Here is a 17,193-nt window from a genome sequence, read left to right as displayed (position 1 = left end):
TGTCGATTTGCGGCTTTTTTGTTGACCGCTGCCATACACAAGCAATTTTTCCTATTTTTCTGTTTTATGCAATTGCCTCATGAAGAGGTCTTTGAAAATTTCTTTGTGGCTAATACGGCCATATCCATTTCAGTACGCCCGTATTGAGTTGAAAATTTGTTCATAACCCTATTTTTAGTACGGGTGTACTGAACATGATACGGGCGCATTTGTTTTTTCTGAAGTTTGATTTTTTTTTTTTTTTTTTTAATAAACAGAGAATAAGTGATCTTCCAGTACACCTATCATCTGTATGCATGTATGCGGTATGATGCACCTAATTCTATTGGATTCATTTTTCAAAAGAATTAACCGATGCGTTTCTCTGTTTGGATCTTGCCATTCCTCCAGATGGGCTGTGCTCTGCTGATTTCCGTAACCGAGGAATGATGCGTATTTGATTTTGGTGTCATCAACCAAATGATTTTCCTTTCCTTTAGAAGATGTGTCAACCCTCCTATTGACTACTATATCTCCATGTTTCCACTAGATTATTCAAAAATCGTTTGGGACAAGAGAGAAAAGAAGGAAAGGATATTTTTTCGAAAGTTTGTGTTTTAGAGGGGATTATTTATTTTTTGAAAAATGGATTTTGTAAGAATGGCTTGGCCAATGGTAGGCTTAAGTGTTTAGGCTTGTTTGATTAAACACTTATGAAGTTAAGCACGTCTTGGTTATTAACGTTTGTGATTTGATAACTTGGATAGCTTTTCTTGAGCCCCTTTGTTGAATTCAGTTGGTGGTACCATCATGGATTTATTCTGTTTTTCGATTGCCCTAACTTTTGCCTAAAACACCCATTTGTGGAGTTTTAGCGGGCTTTTGTTTTTGTTCATTATTTTGTAACCCTAATTTTTGCCTAGGTCACCCTTTTGTGGGATTCCTAGCGGGTCTTTTGCTCTTATTTTTGCGCAGTCCCCTTTTTGGGTTTCCTGCCGAGCTTTTTGTTTTTTAGGATTTTTGTCCTGAATGGATTTCTTTTTATCCATGACGGCACTTATTGAGGCCAAGGAAAGGTGCTCCAAGTTGTCACACACTTCCACATAAAAAAAGATGCGGGTTTATTTTTATTAAGACGATTTTAACCTCATTTATGTTTATTCAAACAGGGTTAAATAATGCGGTCTAGAATTTTATTGTAAGCAAGAAAAGAAGCAATAAGAAATAATGAAGAATGATTTTATTATAATCATAGTGGAAACATGTGCCCTATCGAGGCTCGGGGGTCGGGCTTTCCCCGAGGAGTAATCTCTAATAGTCATCAGGTTTACACATCCCTATCGGAAGGAGGAGAGCACTTGATGACGACGACCGGCCTTGATGCTTGTGAACCGGCCTTCCTAAAGATCTGGCTTAAAGAACGTCGAGAAGGATCTTGATTCCTCTTCGTTCTTTGATCTTTAACAGGGTTGTATCCTAACCCTTGTTTCCCCGGATTATCCTTGATGATGGGTAGCTCCGGAATTCCTTGGGAGTCCTTGCCAAGTCCTTGTCTCGGCAAGTATCCATTCTTGGTGAGCATATGGGCTACCTTCTTCATTTCTCGGGGAAATGTCTCAACATTGGCGATCTCCAATGCTTGGAAGGCGGTTTCTAAAGCTTCCTCTGCTGCATCCACATAAGGTATGTTGGATGGCTTGCTGATGAGTATGTCATCTTCAGCTTGTACAGTCACCAGTTTGTCACCCACTATGAACTTGACTTTCTGGTGGAGCGTAGAGGGTACAGCTTTCGCATCATGAATCCAAGGTCGGCCAAGGAGACAGCTGTATGCCGGAGTAATGTCCATCACTTGAAATTCGACGTTGAAGATAGTGGGTCCAATTTGGATTGGAAGATTGATTTCTCCCACTACTTCTCTTTTAGATCCGTCGAAAGCTCGAACGATCATGTTGCTCGGGCGCATTTGGACTCCCTTGATTGACACTTGATCAAGCGTTCTTTTGGGCATCACATTCAAGGAAGATCCGTTGTCTACCAAGACTTTTGCGATGTGATACTCCTTGCACTTTACGGAGATGTGCAAGGGCTTGTTGTGATTAGGTCCCTTGGCGGGGATCTCTTCATCGGTGAAAGTCAGGTGATCATTAGCCGTGATGTGACTAACAATCCCCTCAAACTTGTCTTGGGAGATGGTATGCGACACATATGCCTCGTTCAAAACTTTCAACAGAGCTTGCCGATGCGGTTCGGAGCTTAGGATCAACGACAACAGCGTAATCTTTGCTGGCGTCCTATGAAGTTGATCCACGATGGAGTACTCGCTCTGTCGGATAAACTTTAACAGCTCGTCTGTCTCCTCCTCGGATTCTTTTTCCTCGGTTTTCTTTTCTTCTTTTTCTTTATTCTTGGGGGCTTTATCATGAAGATCTTCGGGAGTGTAGATCCTGCCACTCCTAGTCATGCCCCCAAGTCCAGCGATGTTGGAAATATCGCTGTCGGCAGAAGAATGGATGTCGTATATCCATGGCACAGCCTTATTTGATTCGTAGGGAAAAGGCCTTGGAGCGATGATCCGTAACGGCGTTGGACCTTCCCCTTTGTTTGTCTTGATTACCAACAACGGAGTTGACGTATGCTCGCTTGGCGCGGTTGTTGGCTTACACTTAATAACAAACGGCGTGCGATCCATCTTGAACATACGCATCGATTAATTCTTTCTTTTTATTAATGTTTATTGATGAATTACTAGGAGGGATGTATGAAATGCAAATCTAGATCCCTCCATGATCTTTGATAAGAATACATGATATGAGATGATGACGTTGAATATGCATGCATTGTGTTTATTCAACTAAGCATTATCATGTTTTTAGGATGTCCCTAAGATGATGCATGATATTGCTTGGTTTGGATAAATAACCCTTTTTTTTCTTTTTTTTTTGGGTATTTTGTTTTTTGTATTTTTTGGGTGAAAAGGGAAACTACCTATATGAATGTGATGAAGGTAGATGTTAACACCATGCAATGGAAGATTCTTATTCCTATTTATTCTTATTTTAAAAAGGAATGTTGTATGTTTAAAGAAATGCAATGTATGCTCAAACAATGTCACATAAACAATGCACAAACAATTCACTCATCCACGAACAGTCACGAGCGAATCACGAGGTAGGGGTATCCTGCAGAAAAGTGCATATTCAAGGTGGTTCTAACTGTTCTCACCGGTCTGAGGCCCCCAAGGTGCCCCCATTATAGGGACCCAATTCCTCTCGTCGTAAGCCGATGGAAAGCTCCAACGCACTGTCGGACTCGAGTTCATGGTTATCACCTTGAGTGATGCTTTCCGACAACGGTCTACGGGCACCTATAGACCCATTCGACAACCGGCCGTACTAACATCCACTCCCTATGGCTTACCACTCATGCCCCCGGGTATAGAGGGAACTGTTGTGTGCAAAGGTTTGTGTGCAATTTATATTTCAAACAATTGCGGAAAATTAAACATACAACAGTTATTAAAGCCATATAAATAAAGCATGTTATCATACAAACAAGGGGTAATGAAGTAATTTTAACTATTATTTTGTTAAAAATAATCTGTCACTAAATGGGACTGACTCTCGAGGCTTCCCCAGTGGAGTCGCCATCTGTTGCCACCGGCCCGAAACGGGCTTTCGGCATTCGCGATGGATGGTTGGACTCTTTTATTTGTTTAAAAATATGGATTGCTAGAATGACTTATTCTCAAACTGAGACCTTGTCAAACGAGCAATTTTATTAAAAGGCTCACCAATCCATGTTAATCCCAAGCGGGACCCTCCATGGATTAGCGGTTTTCATAAAAAGGAAGGGTTCATGGAGTCGCCACCAATGTTTTACTCAAAACATTGGAAAAAGAAGTTTAAGGCAATCGATTCAAAAATCGACTTCGGCCATGACAACCAGAGTCGGGTAAGGGATTCGGTTACGCGTGGGGAAGGTGTTAGCACCCCACAGCGCCCCTTTCGGGTTCCCTATGACAGATTATTTCTAAAAATAATAGTGCAAAATTACTAAATTACCCCTATTTATTCTAAACAATTATAACTTAACTATCTACATGATGACAGTTAAATATACACACAGAAAGCAGTAAAAGGAAGGTCTTAAAAAGAAACCTTTGAAGCGTGCTTTTATATTCAAGTAAAACTGGGAAGCTTTTTGGCGTTCCCTCGCTCTACAAGCCCGCTCGCTCCCTCCTAGAAAATTTTAACTATGGAAATCCAGAGGATTTCCCTTCGACTTAGTTCGAGACTCAAGCAAAAAGCTCAGAACTCGAGAACTTTGTCGGATCAACTCTCCGAGTGATTTCTAGGTAGAGCACTGCTCAAAAAAACCCAGAATACTCAAGAAGAGGGTTAAAACTCAGTGTAAAAGTGTGGAATGACGTCCAAATGACGTCTTATTTATAGGGAACAGGCGCAATACGGGCCCTGGAGTCAATACGGCCCGTATTGAAGTTTTGAACTACAATACGGCCGTATTGAATTCAGTACGGCCGTATTGAAGTTCAAGAAACCTCAATACAGCCGTATTGAGTTCAGTGCGGCCGTATTGAAGTTCAAGAAACCTCAATACGGCCGTATTGAGTTCAGTGCGGCCGTATTGTAGTTCAAAATGTTCAATACGGCCGTACTGAACTTTTGGGAGGCCGTATTGGGCTTCATTCCCTCCACTTCCTTATTTTGAGCTATTACAAGACCTCTAGACCTACAGAGAATCCTCCTAGGGCCTTCCATGAGTCCTTCTGGCTGACTTTCCTTCAGTCCTCAAGAGTCTTCAAGCTTTATTTCCGACCCGGACAATTTTAGGGGTCTACATCTGGTAGTATATCCTTCTAGTGAGAGTACTCTTCGTGTATTGCTAGCGGCAATATGCCATGTGATGTTTTACTGGCGCCACATGCATGATAATGTGAAGTTCGTGTCCATGCATGTGCATCCTTATTATTAAATGATGATAAATTACTATTTGTATGACTTGGATGATTGAATAAACTATTGTTGTTAATTGATCTATGAGGTAACTGTATTGTTTGTGTTTGGCTATCCGGTGTGCGTTCCTACACCGTGAGCCAGAGTGAGATGTTTCTCACTCCCTTCTTTTGTGTTGTTTCTCTTGTTTGATATACAGGTGATCATTAGCGTAAGGCTGAGGATGTTGGTGATGAAGCTTAGGCTTTTATGTTGGGTTTTGCTCTGATAGGACATGTGACATTGGGACATAGATAGAATTAGAATATGACATTGTTTATGATTTATTAAAGTATATATTTTGGAAAATTCAATTTTTATTTTTTGTAATTTTATTTGCTATTTGGATTAAGGACATGAATGTGAATTCTCTACTCACATGATTATTGGAATTGTCGTTTCAATTTTAAATATTTTTTTTATCCAATAAGATATTTCTTTTTATTATTATTATTATATATATATATATATATATGTTGGGGTAGAGGGTGTCACACGGGCCATGTTTCTCATATTTATAGAGTTAATCGGAGAATGGTTAATTCTATGCCACACTACTAGAAAAATTAAAATTAGAGAGGGAACAAATCCGTCACTAATTTTGATAAAATCCGTCACTAATTGATTAGTGACGGAATTTGTGACGGAAATGATTCCGTCACAAAATTTGGCGTCACAAAATATTTAGTGACGGATTATTTTTTCCGTCACAATTAGTGACGGAATTAAGGCATCACAAATAGTATAATTTCCGTCACTAATTTCTAATAATAAATGTTTAGAAATTAATAAAAATCCGTCGCAATTTGTGAGGGATTAAATCCTTCGCAATTTGTGAGGGATTAAATCCGTCACAAACTGTGAAGACTTTAATTAAGTAGAATCCGTCACAATTTGCGAGGGATTTAGTCCCTCGCAGTTTGTGACGGATTAAATCCCTCACAAATTGTGAGGGATTAAATCCGTCACAATTTGCGACGGATTTTATCCGTCACTAACTGGGATGAATCCCTCACTAACTGTTGATGACTAAATTTGATGGAACCATTTGTTTTTAAGAGTCTGGTAATCGATTACCTATACATGTAATCGATTACCATACAATGAGAATCACATATTCGCAATTTACTTATTAAAAGGTTCTCTGGTAATCGATTACCAATTTCTTGTAATCGATTACCAGTGTCACAAAACCCATATATCCACTAACCTATACATGTAATCGATTACCTATACATGTAATCGATTACCAGACAATGAGAATCACATGTTCGCAATTCACTTATTAAAAGGTTCTCTGGTAATCGATTACCTATTTCTTGTAATCGATTACCAGAGTCACAAAACCCATATATTGATTAACTATTATAATTAAAACACATTTTATAGCAGCCAAATATCACAGAAGCAGAAGAAAGACCAACAAAAATGTTTGTGTTTAGTTCTCTTACCTCATTGACTCTAAGAAAATTGCCAAAGCTAAAAAAGATGTTTGTGTTTAGTTCTCTTACCTCATTGACTCTAAGACAATTACCTAGCAGAGAATGGCATGATTGGAAATTTTTGGCTTATTTCACTGAAGATGAACCTAGATGCTTTCATCTTCAAGTGATAGCTCTTGTCAACAGCCCTCTTATAAATAGTAGTCTGCTTCTCATCCAACAACTTAGGCTGCAACAGAGTGAAAATATACTTATTATCATTCATAAATTGTATTATACTGGTAAATATGTTGATATAATTAACCTACCTTGCCATCTCCAGTGCTGGTTACTATATCAATCGCATAAACTTCATTCTCTTCAAATTCTGCTTCGTCAACTCTGGTGTCTGGATTAGACAAACTAAGGACAACTTTATTCCCATCAATAACAAAGTGCTTCATTTGGTGGCTAAGAACACCCTCAACAATTTTACAGTCATAGGCAGCAGCAACCTTTTGAATTGCCTCAGTTACATCCTTGTTCTGTGGAAAAAAGATAAGTGATTAGAAAATGAGTAATTGTTAAAAATAAGGTCATCTATGTATATGATTATTTCCAGCTTATTTTAAATTAGGCAACAGGAAAAGGAAGAAATCAAACAAATTAACTAAAGGAAAACTGGCTCACTCAAAATATCAAGAGGTTAGTGGGTAATTGCCTTTCACATATCCATATGCATTTTATTTGACTAACAATATCATGATCGTATCTTCAGCAATTGAAGTCTGTTTTTAATAACCACAATTCCATTTTAATTTACAAATACAAGATATGACTCTCAAGTTTCAAACAGTAGTATGAAAAGCAAGTCTCTTGGTGGCACCATATCCTCAGGAAACAAAGTAAACAAACCACACACACAGGACAATACTATGCATGAATAAAACAAATCATTATATCAAGGGTATAGGTTTCAGTTCAACTCTCAGAGATATCTTGTTTTTGTAATTCACATTCACATATCCTGAAAACCCACTCTAAACTCTAAAGAAATTGTCACCAAAGGGATGCTAACATGATAATATATGTACAACCGCACAAACATTTCAGTAATAACTTGAGTCCATAATAGAAATTAGAGAAAAACATAACATAGAGAAACTGAACTATGAGATCATCATTAAGAGAAGCAGTACAGAGGATAAACCCTTATATAGCTAAGCCCTATGACTCACTGCTGAGTCAGCAACTAACAAACACACTAACTGACTTTCTAACAGAATAAATGCAACTGAAATTACAGAACATAATAGTCCAATCAATAGGTATGTAAAAGCACCTCACAAGATTTATTTATGGGCAGACAGAGACACAACGATGCGTGATTAACAATTGAACAAACATTCCAAGGCATGAGATTACTGTTTATTGCACAAGCTCTAGTGAAAGAGTTGAGTACATACAAAATTTCTTGCTAGGTAGCCCATACATAAGTGCAGGATAAAGTCACTTGCTGCAAAAGCCAATACATTAAAATAAATAAATAAATAAATAACAGTTGTTAGAATAAACCGTGTGGTGTTATAGCCAAAAGCAAGAATAGCAAGGGCTGAAGTTGCAAGTTAATGACGTTTGCCATTAAAAACAACAAATTTTACCAAGGGCCGAGCCAAATTTCCAAATTTGAATCAAGTCCTCTAGTTGTATTTGAGTAGATTGAAACCCTTTAGGTGAGAATGCCTCAGAAAGCCATGTCTCACACTTCAAGAGAAATGTCTCCACTCCAAAATAAAGCGCACCCTGAGCCATACAACAACAACACAAACAGCATCAGACAATAGAATGTCAAAATGACAAATACATTCACCTGTTTGGCAACGTCGGAGAGGAGCGCCGCTACTAGCGGCAGGAAAATCCCCCCGCCTTCGTCGACATTGAGGGAATCGCCAGTGCCAGCAAGAGAACGCGGCGGCGAACGATAGGGTTTTGGTGACGACGAAAATGCCCAAGCCTAAAATCGCGGAATCCTCGACCTCCAAGAGCCGAACCTGCGCTCAGTCCGAGCCCCACGCCCCCTTCCCGGACCAGGTCCTGGAGAACGTCCTGGAAAACGTGCTCCACTTCCTGACCTCGCGACGAGACCGGAACTGCTACGCCCTCTCCCCCAACCGTGCGACCTCGCGTTTCACTCGCGTCAAGTCCCTCACCCTCAAGGGCAAACCCCGCTTCGCTGAAGCCTCCTTCTTCGGAATCTCGGAGGCTGGTGGCGATTTGGCGTTGTGGAGCGGAGCCTTGGAGTCTTCTAGGGTTTCGGTGGCCATGGATGGGGGAAGGGGGACCAGAGAATTGGGATTAGAAGAGAGAGAGAAATGAAATTGGAGTTTGATGGAGGGTGAAAGTGTGTGTGGGGTGGTTTTCAAAATTTGATGCCAAATTTCACTCACTCACTCTTTCCCCCTTCTGTTTTTGCTTTTCTCCCGGCAAAACTACTTGCTACTAACCTAAAAAAAAAAAGAAAATGGATATTAAAAAATAAAAAATAAATATTTATGAGCATTTTTATATATTTTTAATTTGTGCTTAATTTATTTAAAATAAATAAATAAATAATTTTTTAAAATTTAATTTAAATCAAACATGTTATTATTGAATTAGATTAAAATAAAGAAATTGTTTTAAATTTCACTTGTGTCGGATAATCATATTAATTTAGTATCAAATTTTTAATTAGTTTCATATACTATTAACATAATTAAATAATTATGTTAATAACTAAAGTTTATTTATGTTAATAAATAAAGTTTATAAATAATTAAATAATATTTATCTTAAAAATAAACATTATTTTTAAGGGTTGGATTGTTAAATTATAAAAATTAAATCATAATAAATCTAAATATTATAAAAATTATAATTCAAATCAAAAGAAATCAATAACTTAGAAAAATAAATTGACACTTCTGATTTCTTTACTTTAATTTAAAAGTTTTTTAAAATTTATTATATTATAATTAAATTATTAAATTAAAAAATTAATATTTTAAACTTTTCGAATTACACATTCATTTTTAATTAATTATATTTTGTCACTTTTTAATCAAGTGAGTGAATGATAATGAATTAACGAAAATTCTAAAATATATTTTAATTAAAAATAATTTTTTGGTAAATACGGTAACTAAAAAGTATTATAATAAATAATTAAATTAAAAAGAATAAATTTTATAATGATTATTTTTTTAATGACGTTAAATTAAATATTCTAATTATTTTATAATAAATTAAAATGAAATTATAATAAAATATGTTAAAATACAATTATTTTTAAAATTACTACCTTATATTTTTATTAATTAAATTAATATATAAATAATATTTTGAATTTAAACTTGAAAATAATGATTAATATAATTTAATTTAAATGCAAAATCGTAGTATTTCAAATTTAAAATAATAATATATTTATAATAACAATAATAATAGTTCAATTTTGAAATTTTAACAAAATTTTAAAGTTTTATGTACAACACTTTTTCTTTCGATATAAAAAAATGATATTCTCTCTAAATAATTACATAAACGTACAAAGTAATCAAATATATTTAAAATTAAATAAACTAAAGTTTTTATTATAATATGTATTTAGTTTAAAAGCATAGGCTACAAGTTATTTAAAAAAAAACTTATATTACACTTAAAAGATTGATCTACCTGAATAAAAATGAATAATAATATTAGTTATTATTATTATTATATTAAATTTAATGACTATATATAATATATTAAAATTATATATACTATAATATATTAAAAGATTGATCTATTTCAATAAAAATGAATAATAATAATAATAATAATAATAATTATTATTATATTAAATTTACAATAATATATTGAAATTATATATACTTTTATTTATCTTTTTAAATATTAAACTTGTTGATTTATATAATAAAGTGAAATTTATAAGTCTAAAAATTTGTATACTTTATCGTTTAATCAATAATTTTATTGAGTTTTGCTTATATATATATATATATATACATATATATATATATATATATATATATATATATATATATATCGGACAAGATAAGAAGATAAGGAAAATAATTCTTATAATGTGTGTTTGGATGAAAAATTTTACAAATTTAAAGAATTTTAAATTCTTACTATTTGTAATATAGTTTTGTTGAAATGATTTTGTAATTTTAAGGGAAACATTTTCAATCCATAAAATTATAATGACTGTGGATGCTTTATAAATTATCACTTGAGAGTGCAAACGAGAGGTTAGAGTTGTTTGAGGCTAATTTGATGTTGTTTCATTCTACCGTTGACTGTGGATAGTTATTACAATGTCAATTAATTCATATGTTATTTCCCTTACTTTTTCTTTGTGATACATATGAATATATAGTTCTAATATTTATTCATTTAAATCAATTCTAACTCATATTTTATCACAATATTAGGATACTTGAAAACACAAGATCGAGTAATAGCTGTCATATTAACAACTTTCATGCAAAATAAAATATCTCCATTTTTTAGGTTGTGCTTATTTCTTTCATAAATCTAAATTAGATTAATTTATAAGTTTGCTTTTAAGCATAAAAAATAAGAAATTAAAGGATATTAATTTGTTAACAAAAAAATAATTTTTTTTTAATTTTTAACTAAAAATTTAAATTTTAAAATTAAAAATTATGAAATTAGAAAGATATTTTTCAATAAATAACTAAATTAGTTATTTATTATTTATTTTATATTTGTGGACATTATCTTCTTATATTTATTTTAATGACTTTTATAGAGTGTTTTAAAGGTTTTTAATAATTATTAGTATTTTAATAATGAATATTTATGAAAATTAATTTTTATAATATTTTGATTTTTAACTAGCCCAGAACGACCGTTCTCAAACTGGAACGGACCATTCTAGACTACTAAAATAGCCTATTAAAACTAAAGTGGAATGACCCGTTCTAACACATAAATTTATGAACAATCCGCAAATACGGAACGGCCCGTTCCCAAGGTGGAACGGGCCGTTCTAAAATACTAAAATAGCCTATTAAAAGTAAATCGGAACGGCCGTTCTAACACATGCATTGATGATCACTACGCGAATACAGAACAACTCGTTCCACTTTTGGAACGGGCCGTTCCAGACATGGCTGATGTACCTTAAAATGTGATCCCAGAACGGGCCGTTCTGTTTCTCCAGTTTTGGGCAATTTTCTTATTCCGGAACGGCCCGTTTCACTTTTGAAACGGCCCGTTCCGGCCACCAGCAATTTTGATATTTAACTTATTAAAAATCTAAATTTAACATATTTCTATTTATCAAATTCATTTTTTTATATAAAATAACATAAATATAAATTATCGTTTCAATAATTTCTAAATTCATTTTTAAAAATTTAAATATATAATCATATTTTATTATAAATTCAATTTTAAAATTAGCCTAATTTTGAATTTTGAAATTTATATAATTCTTATGGTTTTTTAATTACAAAAATTCAAATAACTAAATTTATGTTATTTTGAATATTTTATTTAGAAATTTGATTTCATTTGAGTTTTTTCCAAAAAAAAAATTATAAATAAAATATACAATAAATTATTACGTTTAGTCATTTTTTATAATCTAAATTATGTTTACTCATTTTTAAAAAAAAATCAATTTAAACTTATTTATAACTTAACTAAAGATAAAAGAAATACAAAGGTTTTGGTCTCCACTTTATTAAAAAATAACCTCCATGTAGTAGTTTTGTTGGTTATCCAATTTTACAGTTTTGTTGGTTTTTATAATAAAAATAAGACATAATTTAAAACAGATAAATTATTGACGGTTGAAAGAGGATGGAGTAAAGCAATTCTTGTATTTCAAAATCAAAGTGTTTAGGGTTTATCGAATATGCATTCCAATTCATCACAGTAGTAGTACTTTCTATTTTCATTCGAATTAAATCTTCGATATAAGGTTCCCAACCTCTCCATGTTCTTGTTAATCGAATTCATAACGACCATGTGTTACTGTCAAACCCATGGTTGAGTCAAATACTATGGTATTGATAAAAATTTATTCACTAGAGTGTGAGATTGTTTCTCATAATTTGTTAGATATCACTCAATGAAGGGTTTCAAGATATCTTGTTTTCTTACTTTTTTTCCTTCATTTAGAAGCAATTAAAGTTAAAAAAAATAATTAAAAACTTGTAAATTATCCTTGTCACTTTTAAATCTAAATTACATTAATTTATAGTTTGTTTTTAAACAAAAAAAAAATAAAGAAATTAAAAGATATTATTTTATTAACATAAAATAAGAAACTTTTAATTTTTTAACTAAAAATTTACACTTTAAAATTATAAAATTATGACATTAGAAAGACATTTTTCAATAAACAACTAAACTAAAAAACAACGTGTATTATAATTTTCATTAATACTATATTATTTGTCTATTCATACATACATATATATATACATACATACATATGTATTATAATTTTCATTAATACTATATTATACTCTCATTAAAAATTTCATAATTTTACTATATATACATATATATATATATATATATATACACAATATTTTAAAATTATATTATTTGTCTATTCAAATCAACGTGTATTATAATTTTCATTAATATATCAAATTGTAACATCCCGAATTTTCTATTAGTATAATTGTTTATTATTACTAAATAAATAAAATTTATATATTATTATTTTTATAATATTATTGATGAATTAATATCAATAATATTATTAGTGTATTTATAGATAAACTCATAATTTGATAAATATAACTTATTATATATTAATATACTTTTACAAAATTATAAGTATATTAATTATAAATATACATATCTTATCTAGTATATTTATATTTTTGTAAAATTATATTAACATATACTAAGTTATATTTATCAAATTATGAGTTTATCTATAAATATACTAAAAATATTATTGATATTAATTTATTAGCAATATTAAATTATTAATAATATATACATTTTATTTATTTAGTAATATTAAATATATATCATTTGTTACATTAATAAAAATTATAGTATATGCTAACTTAAATAAGCAAATAATTATATAATTTAAATTATTATATATATATATATATATATATATATTAAAATTTTAAAATTATTAAATTTTTAATGGGAGACATTCAAATTGTACAATTATGATATTTGAGGGACTAAAATTGTTCAATTAAAAGTTAAAGAACTAAAATTGCACAATTACAATTATTTAGGGACTAAAATTATCTAATTAAAACCTTAGGGATCAAAATTGCACAATTACAATACTTGAGGGAACAAAAATGTAATTAAGCCAAAATTAAATTAATACTTTTTTTTTTTTAATTTCACAAGTTTTTTTTTAAATATTTTTAATGAATGTCTTAATTTCTTATGCTCAAAATTGATAATTTTTTATTTAATTAAATAAATTTCATAATTTTTTCAGTCTTTTAATGAAATAAAATATTTTTATTTTTATTATTATTTTTAAAAATATTTAACATATTTTCTTTAATTATGCATAATTCTTAAATATGAAAGTTTCATAAATAAAATTTAATATTTTGAGAGGGAATAATTCGTCACAAATATTTTCACAAAATATTTTAACCGTGACGGAATTTTGAGAGGGAAAAATCCGTCACTAAATTTTTTTTATTTAGTGACGAAATTTGTGACGAATTTTTTAGAGACGAAGTTTATTCCGTCACAAAATTCATCACAAACATTTTTTTTTGTTTAGTGATGAAATTTGACGGATTTTTAGAGACGAAAAATTTTCCGTCACAAAATCCGTCACAAATTTTTTTTTTTTGATTCAGTGACGAAATTTGTGACGGATTTTTAGAGACGGAATATATTCCGTCACAAAATCCGTCACAAAAGTCAATAAATTTTAGTCCGTCACAAAACTTAAAATTCCCTCACAAAATGCATCACTATTAGCGATGCTATTTTTTCCGTCACAAAATTCGTCACAAATATTAATTTTTCTAGTAGTGCCAGTACGTCGTGGATGCGCAACCGCTGTCCACTACGCCAATGACGTGTAATCTCTTATAACCGTTCACCCCACGTTCTTCAATTCTTCGACTAAGTAACTACCTTATTGTAACCACTCAAACTGCTCAGAAACCTCCAGTAACTCCTTCTTTGCATTTTTTCGATCAATCCTCGAATAGGCATGCTTATGGTTTCTGATATTCTTCTTTGGTAGATACCTCTTCAAAACCTCCTCCTTTTCGAGTGATTTCAAATATTTTTTCTAGTGACCCTAATACATATATACATTTTTTTAAGAGTTAATCACCTTACACTGTCGGTGTAAAGATTTTTTACACTGGCAACCAATCATATCTTTTAATAGTATTATGTCAGTTGTTTATTTAATGAAATAATAATAAAATAAGCAACTTTAAAATATATCATTGGTTGCTAGTGTAAAAAACTTTACACTGACAGTGTATAGATGATCAGCTCTTTTTTTAAGTACTTGATTAAAATTTAAAAATTATCTTCTAAATTTACGTGTATAAAAAAGTATTTATTAAAAAAATCAGTCCCTGGAATACATTACTGTATATCAGAAATTAGTTTCTACCTATGAGGTGGTGAATACATGAGCAACAATAAAACAAACATTTGGTATCCCCGTAAAGATTGCTTTGTATTAAAAAACCATTATATATTAACTATTTATCATCGAATATAGAATATTTGATCTGTCAGACACGAGAAAAACATAAAATAATATAATATTGTCATAAAAAAAAATGTTATACTAATCCGGCTACGCTGTATAGAAGGTAATTACGACGAAACTTATGTTCATTTCCAAACTATTTTCAAGAGTTTAAAAAAACAAATCAAAGTAAAATGAAACATTAAAATATCACACTGACAATAATTTTAACTTGATCATCATCTCCGACACACTATTTATATGGATGAATTTTTTATGAGTTAAGATTCACATGAAATTTAATTAATTAATAACAGAGTGTTCCCTAAAAAAAAGTGTCTAATATTTTTCTAGTCATCAAACAAGCGATAGCAGATTTTTTTTTTCTTTTTTCAGTTGGAACTTTACTAGAAAATTATTTCTCTAAACACATGCAGTTCTATTTTTAAAGAAAATCCTGAAATTTTGATTATAAACATCTTAATCTTGAAGTCCACTATTCCTTCATTTTTAAGTTTAAACATAAAAATTATATACCAACATCATATAACTAATTACAAGAATTTTTCTCCCTTTTTTTTTTCGTTTTTGTTTTTGTGGAGTGTCCTTCTAGTTATGAAGAACGTGTTTTAATACTTTGAATTGAATACTTGTTGCTGATCGAAGACGCATATGCAATATTCATAATATACGTCAACGTCAAACAATTAACACAAGCTATCGACGTATGAATGCAGATTTTGTTATACTAAATAAACAAAAAATTTAAGGCAAAACTTAATTAGTGTAAAACCTAACTGTAGTTGAAGGTCAATAGCAAGATAAATTTAATAAATTGTATTTCGAGTATTTTTTATTTATATATTTTTAGTCTCAATAATATATAAAGTTTATTCAGAGAATAAAAAACATTTTAATTTTTTTATAAAAAAAAAAACACGCTGCATCTAATCCGTTCCATGTTAAAATCACATGATTGATTTCAACTTTGAATTTTATCATAAATTTCACGTAAAACTTATCTATATACGCGTATATAACAAGACGGTACTAAATAAAAAATTTCTAAACGTTCATTTTTTATTTTTATTTTTTCTGATTTGAGAAAGAAGTATAATTTCTCTTCACCAGAATCAATCTCCATAAAAACAAAATGGTATCTCTATATCTAAGAAGTTAAATCATTTGAACTAATAATTTTTATAATATAATGCTAATTATATATACGAGATATTATGTTCCCCTAAGTATTTGATCACTTAGCATTATTGTTTTACACTTGAAAAATTAACACACACATAATATTAACAACCAAACCCACGTATTTGGTTGTTGCAATTGACACACGCACATAATAACTTTTGGGCAACATGTTCTTGTGATAATAATTTTGAAAGACTCAACAAGAAATGTAAAAGTAAATATATAGTTATATATTAATTAATATGAGTTAATCATCTATATATTACTAGTGTAAAGTTTTTTTACACTGACAACTAATTAGATCTTTTAATTGTGTCATGTCACTGTTAAAAGTAAATGTGTTTATAATGACATGACACAATTAAAAGATCTAATTGGTTACTAGTGTAAAATTTTTTTACACTGGTAGTATATAAGTGATTAACTCTATTAATATATGTTTTGATAGTTGACACAATGTGTACTTGACACGTTCAATCCAATAACAGTTGTTGCTTTGTTTTACTTGGTCAAATTTGACAGCTAGTAGCTCTACTAGCTAATAAACATGAGCAATCCATTATCAATGAAGTATTTAAATAGTTGAAAGAAAGACACTTATTCACACAAGCCCTTCTTTATGAACTATATGAGCAAGTTACCTTGACGATAAGATTGCTAGGCAACAAGAAGTTTCGTGTATGGGAACACAAATATTTTGAAATTAGTATATATCATATCACGTTAAAAAAGCCTTGCACGTTTATAGTTAGTTCAATTATAAATTATCAAATTGCGCACACGAGAGGAATATTCTTCTTAGGCTCTTACATTTGCTATATAATAACCAATA

General features: G+C 30.9%; 1 protein-coding gene across 1 annotated transcript; it reads right to left on the bottom strand.

The window, feature by feature from the left end:
* Positions 1 to 5,564: 5,564 nt before the first annotated feature.
* LOC145949333 (ERBB-3 BINDING PROTEIN 1-like) lies at positions 5,565 to 7,130 on the bottom strand. Its single transcript, XM_083065552.1, has 2 exons — positions 6,745 to 7,130; positions 5,565 to 6,665 (listed from the first exon to the last, which is right to left on the bottom strand). The coding sequence occupies exons 1-2, from the start codon at positions 6,877 to 6,879 to the stop codon at positions 6,525 to 6,527; spliced, it is 276 nt and encodes a 91-aa protein (XP_082921678.1). The 5' UTR covers positions 6,880 to 7,130; the 3' UTR covers positions 5,565 to 6,524.
* Positions 7,131 to 17,193: the final 10,063 nt, after the last annotated feature.

The sequence above is a fragment of the Cajanus cajan genome, chromosome 10, assembly GCF_000230855.2.
Source record: "Cajanus cajan strain Asha chromosome 10, NIPB_CcT2T_4, whole genome shotgun sequence".
Taxonomy (NCBI): Eukaryota; Viridiplantae; Streptophyta; class Magnoliopsida; order Fabales; family Fabaceae; genus Cajanus; species Cajanus cajan.
The sequence above is the reverse complement of the archived record's forward strand: the minus strand, read 5'-3'. Positions and strand labels throughout refer to the sequence as shown.